Here is a 14533-nt window from a genome sequence, read left to right as displayed (position 1 = left end):
TGGGAGAGGGAGAAGCAGGCTTCCCACTGAGCAGGGAGCCCGATGCGGGGCTCGATGCCAGAACCCTGGGATCATGACCTGAGCTGAAGGCAGACGCCACTACTAAGCTACCCAGGTGCTATCATCTGTCTATCTACCATCTTGCCTGTGTTTTATGTAAATCATGTTTCAATCCTCAGCCTTGCCTGGGGCACTTCCAGGAGGCAGGACTGTTCCTTGCTAACTGCCTTGGTGCCGAGCTGGCCAGTGGGACCGGCACACAGAGGCACTTACTGAAGACTTCTGGATGGTGAGGAAGCACCGAGGCCCAAAGCTGGAATCACTCACAGGCTGTGAAGGGCAAAGCCGAGCACTGATGTGCTGGCGGGAGCCAGGAGAGCACATGTGCCTCTCCTGCATCCGTCCACCTGGTATGTCCTCTGCAAGCCCTCGCTGTCACCTTTCCTAACCCAGCTGCCCTGGTGGGGCGGGTTCTGGAACCTCATCCACCTGGTTGAGCCTAACGAGGTGGGCATTAGTTTAAATGTGATTTTAGGCTTTAAACTCATCCCACACGTGGACCCATGCACCTCCTCCATGCCATCTGCTGGCACCCCTTCCCCCTTTTGTTATCCTCTGAAATGTCAGGTGTACCTGGGGGAGATGGGAACCAGAGAGAAGCAGGAATGGGGGAGCAGGAGGCCAGTCTGTGCACCTCGCAGATTCAGAGAGGGACGAGGACGCACACGTCACCCTGGGTCAGCGGCTACCGCACCGCCAGCCTCAGAAGGCCATGATCCAATGGCCACTGAATGAGTGAGTGGTGGGACAGGAGGGAGTGGCCAGTGGACAGATGGACAGACAGACAGATGGCTGGCTAAGGTAACAGACAAGAGATGGATAAAAGATAATACTTGAGTCTAACAGTTTTTTGTGAGTAGAACCTACAGGAGTCAGTAAATTTGGGGCATCCTATGGCCCAATCCTCATTTTTTTTTTCTTTTTGCAAGAAGGAGCTCTTTCAGGTTAGAATGACGGCATCACCCGTGGCATCGGTCAATGGGACCAAAGGAGCCTCGGTCAGTAACTGTGAGGCCCCGTTGCACCCACCTGTCCTCTGTGTCCGTTCACGGGGTGACCAGTGCTGGGTCCCTTCTTTTCTGGTCTGTTCTGTGCTGCTCTCCTGGCTCTCCCCACCTGGAGCGTGGCTGCCGCCTGCAGATGGGGCAGGCCTCCCATCCACGTCGTCGATGTTGCCAGCAGCTCGCTGGCCAGAGTCACAGCCCTTCCGCACCCTGTGAGGGGAGAGGGACCTCAATCGCTCTCAGCAGACATTTCTAGGCGCTCCCGTGCCCCACTGCACCCATGTCGAAGTCAGGCTGGAAGACCGCGTTCCGCAGGTGAGCAGGATACCTGGGATGCAGGGGAGAGGGGGGCTTCTGCTCCCCAAATGCCAGGGTCTGGTGAGTGAAATCAACTGCCCCAGGGTAAATAAGTGAGAGCCCTGCCCTTCCGGAAGAACCCTGGGCTCTGAGGCCAAGATAAGCAGTTCTGCCGGACTCCAGCTGACCCTTGAGGCCGTTGCAGCCAGAGCCAGTTTACAGGGGGTAGAGGGCTTATCGGGGAGAGTCGCGTGCCAGGGGGGCTCAGCCCTGGCCTCGCGGACAGACGTGCGGCAGTTACTCACGCAGGCCCACGGCCCCCACGCCCTGCAGGACGGCGCTGCAGGAGGGCCGGCCCGACGTCAGCCTCGGCAAGCGTGAGGGACACGGTCTCATGTGTGCAAGCCCCCCCCGCTCATCGTCTGAAATTGCTGTGGAAACAATGATGTGCTAGGCCGCTGGGAGCAGGTTTAATCATGCGCGGACATGATGGTCAACGGTGAAACTCTAACCAGAAATGGGGGCGCCCTCCACGCTCCATGCCCCCACCCCAGCATCTGAATGAAGGCCGTGGTGGGAAAGACCTACCTCAACCACTTGGTTCGGAACCACGTCCTCACGCCATCCAAAGTGATGGGGCCGCTCCAGACGCTCTGTAGCTGCTTGTGGGTCCCGAGATAGGACGTGGTTAGCGGAGAGACGTACATGGGGTACCCCAGAGGCTGGTCACAGGAGGAATTAATCAAGTTTCGGAGGACCTGCTTGTTGTTCTGGATGCTTCCACGCTCTGGGTTGCGGTTGCGAAGGAATATGAGCTCTTGCTGCTGCCCGGCCCAGAGGCCACGGACACATTCTTTGTTAACCTGCGGGCCGGGGGAGGGAACGGGGAGGAGAGCAGATGACGGTGCGTGTTTCCAGTCTGCTGGTTTTAACCTATGGACCACGCACGAGCAGGGCTGCAAGGCTGAATTTCGCTGACCACACCACGCTGGCCTGACGCTGTTTTCATGGTCAGGCCGGAAAAGCGGTCCTAAAAGATGCATATGATGCCACTTGCATGGGGAAACAGGGCAAAAAGAAAGTCGTTGTTTCGGTCCAGTGGTTTGAAGAGATACAAAGAGAAGAAATACTGGTAAGAAAGCCTTCGGGTCCAGGAATAGGTTAGTAAAGTTCTGGAACCTTGGAGAGCTAGAAAGTGTCCACAAATAAGCCAGATCCTGACCCTCATCTACATGGGCATCTACCAGGACTTCTCGACAAAGCCCCTGCCCGCACATAGTTCTCAGGGGTGCGAACCACCCTGACCCCTTGGCCCGCCTCTGCTCCTCTGAGCCCGTGTCCCTGAAAGAGAGACTGGCACAGGGACTCGAGCGCTGGGGCCAGCCGGGAGGTGGAGCCACTGACCTTGATGACCTTGAAGTTCAGGAAGCTCCTATGGAGCATGATGACCTTGTACTCGTCCGTGCCCTCGTCCACCACGTGCCGCAGGGTGAGCAGCTCCTCCTTGTTGGACAGCACGGCGCCCCTCCAGGCCGGGTCACCCTCGTGGCAGATCACTACTTTCTTCTCGAAGGACTGGATGGCTTCGTAGAGGACCCCTGGGTCTTCATACTCATCGGGGCAGGTGAACTGGTCCTGGGGGAAAGAAGTCCATCTGTGGGCTCGGGGAGGACCAGAGTTGACCCGGGGGGGAGTGTGCAGACGGTGACTCAGCCGATGACCCAAGAGCCAAGCCCACGTCCACGTGGACTCTCTTCCCACTCTCTTTCCAAATCCCAAGCTGGGTAGGGGACACCGCCTCGTCCCACTGCCCTAACTGCTGGAACGTGCCCCGGGAAATAGCTCTGTGGCTAAGGTTCGGGCACCTGAGATGTCATTTTCTCTGGCCAGTTCCCCTTTTCTGTCCTAGTGGAGCATCCCACCTCCTAGCTGCTCTTGAGGGCCAGTGGCCGCTGGCTGATGTCAAGAATATCTGGGTGGCCTCAATGTTTAGTTACCCAAGTAATGCACCCGCTCACAAATGTCATGCCAAGAAAAGGGACCTGAAAGGTCTTGTTTGCCCCCTAATGTTTCAGACTTACCTTTTTAAAAAAACAGATATTTTTACATTTTTAAATTTGTTTACCTGGTGAAGCTTCAGGGACATCCTGATGGCCGGAGCGACCACCTTATGCAGAAGGTCCATGTCCGCAAATACCCACTCGTCTCGGGCTGTGATTCTGAAGTCACCTTTGAAGAGGGCATGAAGGCCATACAGGAAAGAATCCAGGCTGTGAAGCAAAGTCTGAGTTACCGTTTGCTCATGCTGAACAGCGTTCAGAAACCTGCCACTCTGAGCAAGGTCTGAGGCTCCCATCTGTCATGTCGAGAATATCCTTCACGCCTTGAAAAGGCTGACCAAGGCAGAGCGCACCCAAGCCTGGCCAGAGCCCACGCCCAGACCCTCCTGACAGCCATGTAATGACCAGCCTCAGAAACCGTGGGCCGCCCCCCCACCCCGAGCCACTTGTGCTGATCTCCGAAAGTGACAGTGCAGTCCTGGTCCCCGGGAGCCTCAGCGTGCGGGTGGTCTGTTCCGGGACTCCCAGCGGTGCCCTTCTCAGCGGGTGATTTACAGGCCACCTGGGGCACAGCCCAGGAGCTTGTGCTGTTCGCCTTTGGTTTCTTGGTATCACTGGCAGGCTATGTTACTTGAAATAAAAACTGGATTCCGCCACAGGATGAAGAAGAAGAAAATGAAACCCAGTGAAATCTCGCATGGGTCTTTCGGATTCTCCGAGCACACCTACTTCCCAGTCGTACCCTTTGGTGAATGACTGTGGAAGAGGCTTCATGGGGTGGTTAAAATGAAGGATCGAAGGGTTTCTCCGAATTACCTGGGTTTTCATGTTTCCAGGTTTTTCCTGCCCTGTTCCATTTCCTGCACATAACTGAGCATTGCCTGGATCGGGAACACCAGAGTCCACCCGCGGGAGATCTCCCACGGTCTGGGTGCTTTACAGTCGGGATGAACGTCGGGAACCCAGGTTTGGGAAGGCAGTGGATCCTGTCTAATGGGAACAGGGAGAGGTGCTCTTCCTTCTTTATTTCCACTAATATATTCAATTGCAGCCGCTTCTAACAACCCTGGCCTCTCACGTCCCTGAGAGGCAGTCATGAGGTGAGTACAAGCAACAGCAGCCCTGAGAGGGCTGCACTGGGACAGAAGGAGCAGGAAAATGTGTGAGAGGAGAATCTCTGAGGACGGCTGCTCGGAAGGATTTAATGAGTTGGCTCACCGAGGAAGACTTTTGATTCAACACAGCACATAAGACCTGCACGTCAGGGAAATCGTTCCACTGATTGCTATTTTAGCATTTCGTGGCAAAATGTACCACTATCATTAATTTCCTTCTGGAACTCTCTTGAGAGGGTTGCCGAGGTTTTGAGTCAGAGCAGACTGTGGGAAACGGAAGCAGCTGAGGTCTAGGCAGGTGGGGCTCAGGGTGCTGTGGTCTGGAGGAGCCCAGAACTTTCCAGAAAGAGTTCCAGGCAGCAGTCTTCCCGAAAGGCTCTCCCCTCATGGAACAAAGACCTCCTGGGCCTGTGAGCTTTAGCCACCACCTGGGAGGCACTGAGGAGGGAGCATAAGACAGGGGGCCGAGCTGCAGCAGGGCGAATGCCAAGAGCAGAAGCTTTACAATAATGAGTACCGCCTGCTGTGAGCTGGAAACATCCCAAAATGCCCCTGTCGTCACATGGGAGCTAAGCACTGTGAAGGAACAGCCAAGGGGCAGGACATGGGTGGGTCTTATTCTGAAAAGGATTAGGGATGCCATGTTGCTTGCACACACAGGGAGACAAAACACTCCTCCAGACCTAGGGATGGGGATGGTGAGGAAGGAAGATTAAGGGTCTCGCCCAGATACCCAGAGCGTCCTCTGCAGACAGAGAGCAGAGCGAGGAGTTCAAGGCGCCAGGCTCTCGTTTGCTCAGCGCAGGTGCAGGGTAACCACAGACTGCTTACTCGTCAGGATGGAAAACACCCCTTCTGCGGGAAGGCCCCCAGCAACAGATGCTTCACTTGTCATTTTTGGGGGGAGAAAATAACGTCGTCGCACTTAATGCTGTTCTTTTAAAATGATTCTCAATATAGAACACAGAGCCTGAATTAGAATTCCACTGGACTGGTGGTATTATCCCTAGCACCTTCAAGGTAAAGGCATCCTGGAAGAAAGGTGTTTCATTATCCTTAAGAGAACGAAGAGGAGGAAGGCAGAGGGATGTGATGAGCTGGGGAGGGCTCTGAGGGGCAGAGACAGCCAGGGCTCCGGGACACCTGCAGCACATTTCAGATTTGGAGTTTCATAAGCGCTCTGTCTTTTCAAGATTCCACTGAGCGATGATGAGCTCCCACCCCCAGGCCAACAGCTGGAGTGGGGACTAAACAGCCACCCCCGTCCCCCTGCAGCCCTCCCCCACCTGACCTGGGATATTAGTGAGACAGGTTGTCTCATGCCATCCTGTCATAGAGTTTGTCGGCCAGGCAATCACCCGTGCAGGCACAACTCTGTCCAGATGTGTGGGATTAGGTAGAGGCCAGGGAGGAAGAAACCCGACACGTGTATAATCGCGTGTTAAAGAAGCATATCCACACATAGAGAACCAAAGACCACGGTGCAGAGATAAGCACGGGCTCCCATGGCACTAAATGCGGGCTAAAATTTCAACAAAAAGAGCACTAGAAAAACATTACTCCTTAATATGATGGTGAGTAGCAAGGGCTTGAGTGCATTTTCTTTTTAATGGAAAAGACTGGTATGTATTGTTGAGGCTGTCACACCACGCCGCTCGACCCGAGAACAAATCTATCGTCCTGGCCCTCCAGCTGACTCTGTTAGAGGGATGGTGTCTGCGCTGCTTCCCGCCTGGCCCTGAGCCCCTCTCCTGCAGGGGTCGACCCACACTCCCCAGGCCCAGGACTGGAGTCATGCTCTTGCCTTTTTCACTGCGTGTGCATTTGTGCACATGTGTGTGCACATGTGTGCGTGTGCAGGGGTGCATTAGAACAGACGTTCCAGCCTCTGCCTCGGCGTGACTCTGCAGCCCCAGCAGACACTGACGACCATAAAGCTGGGTCTCCAATGAGTCTCTGATTGCCCGAACTCCTGTTCTTGTCTTTCTGGTTCCTGACCCAGCTTCCTAAGAACGATGACATAACTGCTGGTGACGCATACAGATGAGAGGCTGGGGTCGTTGGTACTTAAGCACCTTGCTCCCAGCGCCTCTAGAAAGGCTGTTTCCTGGCTTGAGGCTCTGGCTATCGCTTGCAGAGCCGGCCACTGCCGGTATGCTAGCTTGTGCTTGGCCCAAGGCTTCTGCTTTAACTGGTCCTGCTCATTTCAGCACGCCCGCCCATTGCCTTTCATGGCAAGGTTAATATGAGGATGGCCAGTGGAAGCAAAGGCTGTTTGTTTTCACCGTCTTGTAACTCCGCTTTCATTATTCACAGAGTCCTCCTCCTGGCTGTGTTCTAGCCCGAGGCTGCCTATGGCCCTCTAAGCCCCACTTCTGTTCTACATCACTGACCGGCTTAGCCTGCCGCTCAGCTGCACCCTCTCTCACTGGTTCGCAACTGCTGGCAATTTGGGCCCCTCGGGGACATTCAGAGACCTTTCTGTATGTCACACTGGGGGCTGGGGTGGGGGCTGGCGGTGTGCTCTGGCACATAGCGGGGAGAAGTCGGGCAGGTTTGCTGCAACAAAGAACCACGCAGCCCAAAGGTTCATCGTGCCTCTGCCGAGAAGCCTGCTTTTTCTGAGAAAAAAGCACGGCGGGAGGTTACAGATTTCCAGTTTTGGACAATGGGGTCATTATTTTGGATCCAGGCTTAATGAATTTTAGGGTTCGGGGGGGAAACAACTTTAATGTTGGGCTAGTTCCTGCAGGACTCACAGTGGGCTCTCCAGAACAATGACTGATTTGTTCATTTTCATTCCTTTTCAAACAGGCCCAGAGATTGTGTGTTTACAGCTCAGCAGCGCGAAGAGCCTTCTGCTGCCCGCATCGCAATAAATGGAGAGCTGGTAGACCATATGCGAACAATTAAGTGTGATTTGCAGGCTGGGTTTCCCTGCGCTTACTGATTAGTAACGGAGCTGCGTAGGGAGCTGCGCCTGTCTGCCGCAGCCAGTACTCCAGGCTCGGAGAGCACGTCCACCTCGAGAGCCCAGCATGCCTTCGTGTGCTCTACTCCCTCCGTGCAATTCAGCAACCTGCCCTGGTTTCGCGGCTAATTCCATCACCCCGGCCACATCCTCCTGGTAAAGATCCCCCCACACAATAATGAACAACAATGGTCCAGGTGACCAGCACCACCTCTGAGCAACTAGAAGTGAGACAGAGGTTGATAATTTCCATTTTTCTGGTAGTCTGTGGATTACGCAGCGCTTTCCATCCCATTAGCTCATCTCATTCTTGTGGGTGCTTGCACAAGATATATTATTCTAGTCGTCTTCTTTAAGAGGAAACAGACCAGAAAGGGATAAGAAAGAGGGTAAGAAAGGGGGAAACAAATACTCTGTATCTCATCCCACTGAAGATGTGTCGGAGCAAAGCCACGGCTGCCTTCTGGCTCCCCACCCGTCCAGGAAACCCAGACGTGCGTTGAGAGCGTGTAACTGCAGCCGTCTTCTTACAGACCAGCCCAGAGGCTGTGTTAGAATGAACTCGCTCTTGAACTCACCCCCACCTCACCCTCCTGAGTTCGGTCACCAGTAATTTTCAGAAGTTTAATTTGGTGTGCATACTCAGCACGCACCCTGAGTTGATAGTGTATTAAAAATTCTTTCATGCACTCTTCATCCAGGAAGCTAGTCCAGGAAGCTCTAAAATCAAACCAGCCCCTGGTCTGGATCCCAGCCACCTCCTACCCGGCGAAGAGTGCTCTGACAGAAAGCAGTGGTGTCCCTCGGGTAGGACCAAGGTGCCTCACTTGGTTTTAGAGTTCAGGTACCACACGGAGAGGCAGCATATGGCCCAGAAGAGCTGGAGGGATGGGAGCCAGAAACCTAAACCCAAGCTTCAATTTTGGCTCTGATACTTGTTGATATTGGCAAGTCACTTGTCCTCATTATCATCTATTTCTTTCTGTGTTCACCCCTAAAATCAAGCTTGTCCAGAGAGATGTGGAGGCTGGGTGAGGGACTGGCTAAAACCTCTTTACATCGGGGACTGGGTGCACAAGTGTGGTTTGAGGACAAGGGACACATGTCAGTGGGGGAGGGAACAGATCCACCCCAGTGTCCAGCATTCCTCCGTTCCCCAGCACCCGTGCCTGAGTCCTGAAAGATGCGGAAGACAAGTTCAAGAGGGCGGGAGTACGGAGAGCGCAAGGCGGAAGCATCTTCCACCGGAGAGGGCCGGGGCCAGCAGGACAGGGCAAGGTGCAGCCAGAGGGTGGCGGATCCCCAAGCATGGGCCACTGTGAGCTTAGGGAGCCTCGAGGGCCATCAGCAGGCCCCTTCAGCAACTCTCGGCAGTACCAGCCCGCACAGGAGCCGTCCACAGAGGAAGCTGAGGGGTGTGAGGAGGGTGGGGATGCTCGCCCCAGAGATGGGGGTGACCTGAGGAATTCTGACGGAGCAGGCAGGGTTAATGGTGGCAGAGAGGGGTGGTCAGGGGCAGGACTCTGGAGGCTGGGCAGGACTCCGCCGTGGTGAAACCCTGCGCCAGTCGCTCCTCTGTGCCCCGGTTTTTCCAGCTGTAACAGTACCCACCTCACCCTCTCTCAAGCCTCGACAGGGGACGAAATGTATAAACTTGTGTCAAGCACTGAGCACCGTCCCCCGTACGGACATAGGGAGCACGTCGTAAGTGTTCGCTGCTCCCTTTAGCCTCATTTTAGCATAAGCTTCAGATATAAACAAAAGGGTGTTTACGCTGCAGAACCCCACCTAATAACTGGAAAGCAAGGGTGTGGCCTTCAGTGATGTTTCAACTACATCCCAGACAAATGATGAAATGGTAATTCCCAAGCGAGAAATCATTAAAAGGCAAGGTTTGATGAAAAGCTTTTTAAAAATACATTTGACCTCAGGATGCTTTAACACCTGACACTTCTGTGCTCCTGGGCCTCCCTAATCAACGGGTCAACTGCCATTAGCCAGTGAAGTGCTTAAGGGGTCAGGCACCCGGCAGCCATTTACCATCAAAAGTAAGTTTCCTGACCCAGTTCCTGGACATCCTCAGTTGGTGGTTTGTGAGGGGGCCTGGGGTCTATATTCTGATCAAGCTTCCCAGGTAATCCTGAGATCTGGGGCTCAGGTGATCAGAGAATCTGGGTGTCTCCTGAAGACATCCAGCCATGTCATAGAAGCAAGGGAGTCGGGACAGCGNGGGCTCAGGTGATCAGAGAATCTGGGTGTCTCCTGAAGGGAGTCGGGACAGCAGAGTGGAACCATACAACAGGCCGAGGTACAAGACCTTCCCATGCAGTATTACAACTCGAGGTCCCAGAAATGCTTGTTCCTTTTTCTNCAACTCGAGGTCCCAGAAATGCTTGCTCCTTTTTCTAGGTTATAAATTCTTTCCTGTGCTTTAACCTTCAGATTTTGTACACGCCCTAAGATTCTGATTTGAGCCAGATGACCCGATTTTAATCAGGATCTTGCATCATGTTTACTTTGTCTATTTCTCTTCTAGATTCTGGCTTCTGAGTTTCCAACCACCGTTGAGCAAGTGGACCTCGATCCTGTTCTGCAAGATGATTCTGTAGGACGTCTGGCCCTCATTTGGGCATCATCTCCAATGGAAGCTTGGGAGAAGAAACTGAGATTCTGTCCTGGATTTCTGAAGAACATTGTTTTCCTCTAACCACCCTGCATGAGAGGGGTGGGCAAATGGCAGATGTGACCTCAGACCACACAGTGACCCACCACAAGGTCACACGTCAGGGCTCTTGATCTCCTGCACGGAGCTTGGCACAGTATACATACGGCTGGCTTAGTACCGTTTTTCAAGACTGTGTTGATCTTGGGGTTCTCCATCCTCTTGGAAGCCTAGTCTACTCCAAGAGCCAGTAAAATTTCTTCTTCAAGCCAACATGTTGCTGCTAATAAAATGCTACCATCTTCTCACCTTTATCTCTATAAATGGAACATTGCCCAGGATTGCTTGCCACCTTCCATGTACTTGAAGACAGCAGTCAAGCTATCTTTTAGCTAGGGGTCAGTGAAACTACTTTGATGTCCTGCTAAAGCATCCCTTTATGGACACGTGCCTTTCTCCAATGGGAGACACAGTTCTCCAAAGAAGATGGGCCTCAAACTCCAAATCTAAAAAAACTACCAGTATTTGCTTGGTACATCCATGTTAACCCAACCCATCCCCAAAACACATCGACATTTTCTTTAAGGCATTGTATGTACTTGTGCTCTTGCCTCGCTTGCATTCAACGTATCATTGAAAGTGACTCTCGATTTACTCATTTTCTCTAATTTTGCATGTACGTATTTTTATTTCTGGAGGATTTCCATCAGTGCCGTGTCACTGTAGTAAGGTCAAAAATATTTCCCCAACAAATCCATCAAACAAAGCTGAGCTTGTGGCTTATGTTAGGCTGCTGTGTAAGACCCCTCTGGGGAGTCGGCGTTAGAAACTCCTCTGTTAACTCTTTAACATTAAATGGTGAGAATGACCTGTGAGGTCTCATAAAGTACACCTAAGGGCATATTCCTGATTTTAAAATTATGTAAGGGTAGATTGCACACATGGACACACACAGAGGTCATGGGCCACACATACTTTGAACACAGATGTAATTACACTAAATAAAATATTAGCAAGTTGTGGGGGACCTGGGTGGCTCAGTCAGTTAATGTCAGACTCTTGATTTCAGCTCAGGTCATGATCTCGGGGTTGTGAGATCAAACCCCCAACGGACTCTGCACTGGGCATTGGAGCCTGCTTAAGATTCTCTCCCTCTCCCTCTGCACCCTTCCCGTCTCCCCCCTCTCTAAAAAAAAATTAGCAAGTTGAATTCATCATTGTATAAAAAGAATAATATATCATGACCAAATAGAGGTTATCTCAGAATTTTAAGGATATTTTAGCATGAAGAACTCTATTAATGTAACTCATTATATTAATAGATTTAAGGAGAAGTGTATCATCCGAATGTGTGCCCCAACATTTTAAAATAATTCAACACCCTTTCCTGATAAAAGTTTCATTACCAGGAGGAGGACTAAACTCCCCGACTTGATACAATGGCCTACTACAAACCTAAAACGCCCCTTACTTTTTCATGCTAAAATATTACTCTTGTCCCCGTGACATGTGGATTAAGGCAAGGATGCTGCTGCGTTAGGCAGAATAAGAGGCCACCCATAGCCTAATCTGGGGAACCTGTGAATACGTTACCTTAAACAGCAGAAGGAATTTTGCAGGTGTGATTAAGTTAAGAATTTTGAGATGGGGAGATTATCCTGGACTATCTCGGTGGGCCCAATGTCCTCACAAGGACGCTTGTGAGGGAAAGAGGAAAGCAGGAGAAGTAGAGTTTGAGCCAGACAGAGATCAAAAGATGCTCCACAAAAGATGCTGGCTCGAGAGACGGAGCAAGAGGCAGCCTCTAGAACGGGGCATGGACTCTCCCCTCAGAGCCTCCAGAAGGAACGCAGCCCAACAGACAGCTTGATTTTAGCCTCGTGAAGCCCATTTGGACTTCTGATCTCCAAAACTCTAAGCTAACATATGTTGCTTTAACCCACCAAGTTTGCAGTAATTAGTTCCAGCAGTAGTAAGCAACTACCACGGATGCCCATTTCCAACGCTGCCCTGGAGGTCATAACCCACGTAATAAGAAAAAGAACTGAAGATAAATGTTGGGGAGAAAAAAAGCCGTAACTGTCATTATTTGCAGATATGTCTTCTCACCGGAAAAATCAAAGAGAATTAACTGGAATATTATGTTTGTAACAGAGTTCAGTAGGGGTGCCCCAAATGAGATCAAATAAAAAAGGAAATCACTTTCCCGTATGCCAGCAGTAACCCATTAAAAATGTGACAGGAAAGAAAGATTCTATTCCCAATCACAATAAACCTATAAAATATCTAGAAACAACCCATTAAGAGATTATAAATCTCAAAAATATGGTAGAAGTTTACTGAAAGACATTTAAAAAAATGGAATGATCGCAAAGATGCACCATGTTACTGAATGATGTTCGTTATTTTTCTCAATCTGCAAATTCAATACATTCTCAATCAAAACACCAGCAGAACTTTTTATAAAATGTGATTCTAAATTTCCCCCAAGGAGAGCAATGAGCAAGAAAAGTACCACCACAAAACAATAAGAAAAAAGCAAAAACTGGGACTAGACTCATCAGATATCCAAACACTGTTATCGCTCTAGGAAACCAAACAGTATGGTTTTATTATGAGAATAGAGAAATTGATCACTTTAATGGACGTGTAATTCCAGAGGCGTACCACCTATGAATGGGAATGTAGCATATAGCAAAAGTGGTATTTCAAGGTAGTGGTGTTTTATTTTTTTTTAAATTTTTTTAAATTTTTNTCCAGAGGCGTACCACCTATGAATGGGAATGTAGCATATAGCAAAAGTGGTATTTCAAGGTAGTGGTGTTTTTATTTTTTTTTAAATTTTTTTAAATTTTTTAAAATTTTTTTTAAAGATTGTATTTATTTATTTGACAGAGAGAGAGACAGCCAGTGAGAGAGGGAACACAAGCAGGGGGAGTGGGAGAGTAAGAAGCAGGCTCATAGCGGAGGAGCCTGATGTGGGGCTCAATCCCATAACGCCGGGATCACGCCCTGAGCTGAAGGCAGACGCTTAACCGCTGTGCTACCCAGACGCCCCCAAGGTAGTGGTGTTTTTAACTAACTGACTGAATCACTAAGGAAGAGCTACTTAGCAAATGGTATTGGACTCTCAGCTATCCATTTGGGGAAAAAAAATGGATCCCTATCTCCCATCATGTATGAAAATATATTCTACTGAATTCGTTGGGAGCCAGTAGTCTAGCGGGCTCATTCTCCAACATATCCTACTGCTTTGCCGAGAACGTNCATAGCGGAGGAGCCTGATGTGGGGCTCAATCCCATAACGCCGGGATCATGCCCTGAGCTGAAGGCAGACGCTTAACCGCTGTGCTACCCAGACGCCCACAAGGTAGTGGTGTTTTTAACTAAGNTTTAACTAACTGACTGAATCACTAAGGAAGAGCTACTTAGCAAATGGTATTGGACTCTCAGCTATCCATTTGGGGAAAAAAAATGGATCCCTATCTCCCATCATGTATGAAAATATATTCTACTGAATTCGTTGGGAGCCAGTAGTCTAGCGGGCTCATTCTCCAACATATCCTACTGCTTTGCCGAGAACGTGAGGCCTAGGCCATTCCCAGGGCCTTGTTTGCAATAAGCATTCTTGAGGGATGAAATGGCATCTGTCTCTGCTACAAAATGGCTGGTTCCTTGAGCTAAGTCCTCTTCTCCTGTCATGGAAAACGGTGCTCTGTGTCACCCCTGTGGGTTTTGGGGGCACGGGGAACAGAAACAAACACCCAAATCTCATGCTGCCCCTGTGCTATGAGAAATAAAGTCCTTTGTCTCTGACCCAGGAGTCTCGTGTCCTCTGCTAGAATCCATGAAAATGTACAAGGTAGGTAGTTACCTAATAAGTAGAGTAAAATCAAATCACAAGACCTGATAGGATTCAAAAACTAAATGGCAAGAAGTGAAACTATAGAAGTATCAGAGGAAAATGGGGGGTATTATTTTTATATCCTGGAGCTGAATGAAAAATGCTTTAAGAAAGACACAAACAGACACATAGACCAATGGAACAGAATAGAGAACCCAGAAATGGACCCTCGGCTCTCTGGGCAACTAATCTTTGACAAAGCAGGAAAAAACATCCAGTGGAAAAAAGACAGTCTCTTCAATAAATGGTGCTGGGAAAATTGGACAGCTACATGCAAAAGAATGAAACTTGACCACTCTCTCACACCATACACAAAGATAAACTCCAAATGGATGAAAGACCTCGATGTGAGACAGGAATCCATCAAAATCCTAGAGGAGAACATAGGCTGTAACGTCTACGACATCGGCCACAGCAACTTTTTTCATGACACATCTCCAAAGGCAAGAGAAATAAAAGA

General features: G+C 50.4%; 1 protein-coding gene across 1 annotated transcript in view; it reads right to left on the bottom strand.

Moving 5' to 3' along the window:
- Positions 1-14533, bottom strand: part of PCNX2 (pecanex 2) — a 296677-nt gene that overhangs the window by 9714 nt on the left and 272430 nt on the right. The window contains exons 29-32 of the mRNA XM_034662505.1: positions 3487-3631; positions 2766-2996; positions 1950-2224; positions 1090-1274 (exon numbers count right to left, since the gene is read on the bottom strand). Of these exons, the coding sequence (XP_034518396.1) occupies positions 1090-1274; positions 1950-2224; positions 2766-2996; positions 3487-3631 (836 nt within the window). The remainder of the gene's footprint in view (positions 1-1089; positions 1275-1949; positions 2225-2765; positions 2997-3486; positions 3632-14533) is intronic.

Source organism: Ailuropoda melanoleuca, chromosome 6 (genome assembly GCF_002007445.2).
Source record: "Ailuropoda melanoleuca isolate Jingjing chromosome 6, ASM200744v2, whole genome shotgun sequence".
Taxonomy (NCBI): domain Eukaryota; kingdom Metazoa; phylum Chordata; class Mammalia; order Carnivora; family Ursidae; genus Ailuropoda; species Ailuropoda melanoleuca.
Note: the sequence above shows the minus strand (reverse complement) of the source record. Positions and strands in the feature narration are given on the sequence as shown.